Source organism: Octodon degus, unplaced genomic scaffold (genome assembly GCF_000260255.1).
Source record: "Octodon degus isolate 3935 unplaced genomic scaffold, OctDeg1.0 scaffold00225, whole genome shotgun sequence".
Taxonomy (NCBI): domain Eukaryota; kingdom Metazoa; phylum Chordata; class Mammalia; order Rodentia; family Octodontidae; genus Octodon; species Octodon degus.
The window spans coordinates 196659-198053 of NW_004524801.1; the positions used below are offsets into that span (position 1 = coordinate 196659).

Here is a 1395-nt window from a genome sequence, read left to right on the forward strand (position 1 = left end):
CGCGCGCCCCCTCCACCCGCTCGCCCGCCCACCTACCCGCGGGCCTGGCCGCCTCCGGGCCGCGCCCGGGCACGCGGAGAACGGGGGCCTAGAGGCGGCGGGGACACCGCGCGGGAAGACGGGCTCTGAGGGAAGGTCACTCACCCGCTGCATGGCTTTCAGAATCAAAGCCAGCTCGTAGCGGGGCATGTCCGAATGCTCGGCGCGCCGGGCTCCGAACTGAGCGTAGTGCCGGGACGCGGAGGGGCGGGGACCGGGCGGGCACCGAGAGGGAACGTGCGAACGACTGGGCCGAAAGGCTCCCGGGCGGCGAAAGCACTCTCCAGCCGCGCGAGCCCGGGATTTAAGGCTCGGCAGCTGCGCACACGACGCGCCACGCCCCCTCAGCGCGCCCCGCCCCCTCGGCAGGCCGGCGCCCCGCCCCCTTCCGCGCGGCCCGCGCGCCGCAGCCCACCGCGCTCCGGCTCCCCAAGCGCAGACCCCGCCGGGACCCTCGCCCCGCCGGCAGCTGCAACGCAGCCCCGCCCCCCAGAGGCTCACGGAGGCCGCGCTCCTTCGGCAGCCCCGCCCCCCGCAGCCCCGCCCCCGCGCCGCGCCTTCTACCTATGGCTCTCGAACCGGCTGGAACTTTCCATGCCTGCCGTTTCCTAGGCGGCGAGCGAGCGTGTGCGCGTGCGCTGCTCTGCGCTGCGGTCTCGTCTGTGCTGCGCGCGCCCCTGGCCCGCGACTCCCCTCAGCCGGGGACCTTCCTGGGGACAAGCGGGTCGTTACTCGTAGTCTGGGCTCCCCCGGCTCCCTGCGGGACTTCCGGAGCATCCTAGCTCGGAGTTGGCGGGACTGCCCCTTGCTTCCCGCGCGCTGCCCGCCGCCATCGGAGGGCCCTGGTTGGTCTGGGATCGCTGGCCCTGCGCTGCCTGGGGCGCGCGATTGCAGGTCCAGCCCCATACCGAGGCTGCTGCGTGACCTTGGGAGAGCAGCTTTTGCGGAAAGTGAGGATGCACATAAACCGCGAAAAACCTGGCGCAGACCGGGTGGGGGCGACTCGGGCATCCGTTGTGTGCGCTGGCCTGCCCCATGTGTTGTTGCCAAGAGAAGGCTAATACTTTGATTCTAGCTAATATTCTTTAACTGTTTCCCCAGCGCCTAAGGAGGAATAGAATAGGCACTTTAGCTACCGCCTTGGATTGAGAGCATGTCCCAGGGTAGGGAATGAGGAGCCCTTGGGGCTCACCTCTACTGGGAGCCACTGGTTGTGTTCTAGGCAATTTTCTCTACCTCCTCCCCTTTTTAAGATTGAGTGGAATTGCCACTTCTGCCTCTTCCTTGTCCCACTAAAAAAGTGTAAACGAAATATTTGTCAACCTTGAAGTGCTTTAATAATAACGTAAATTTTAT

The 1395-nt window shown here is 66.6% G+C and overlaps 2 protein-coding genes across 2 annotated transcripts in view; both read right to left on the minus strand.

Annotated features, from left to right (window-relative positions):
- Positions 1 to 220, minus strand: part of Slc5a3 (solute carrier family 5 member 3) — a 33386-nt gene extending 33166 nt beyond the window's left edge. The window contains exon 1 of the mRNA XM_023705546.1: positions 145 to 220. The gene's annotated coding sequence lies outside the window, so the exon portion shown is untranslated. The remainder of the gene's footprint in view (positions 1 to 144) is intronic.
- The window catches only part of Mrps6 (mitochondrial ribosomal protein S6), a 71230-nt gene extending 70862 nt beyond the window's left edge, over positions 1 to 368 (minus strand). Inside the window, exon 1 of the mRNA XM_023705547.1 lies at positions 145 to 368. Coding sequence (XP_023561315.1) covers positions 145 to 189 — 45 coding nt within the window. The 5' untranslated portion in view covers positions 190 to 368. The remainder of the gene's footprint in view (positions 1 to 144) is intronic.
- Between the last annotated feature and the right edge of the window lie 1027 nt (positions 369 to 1395).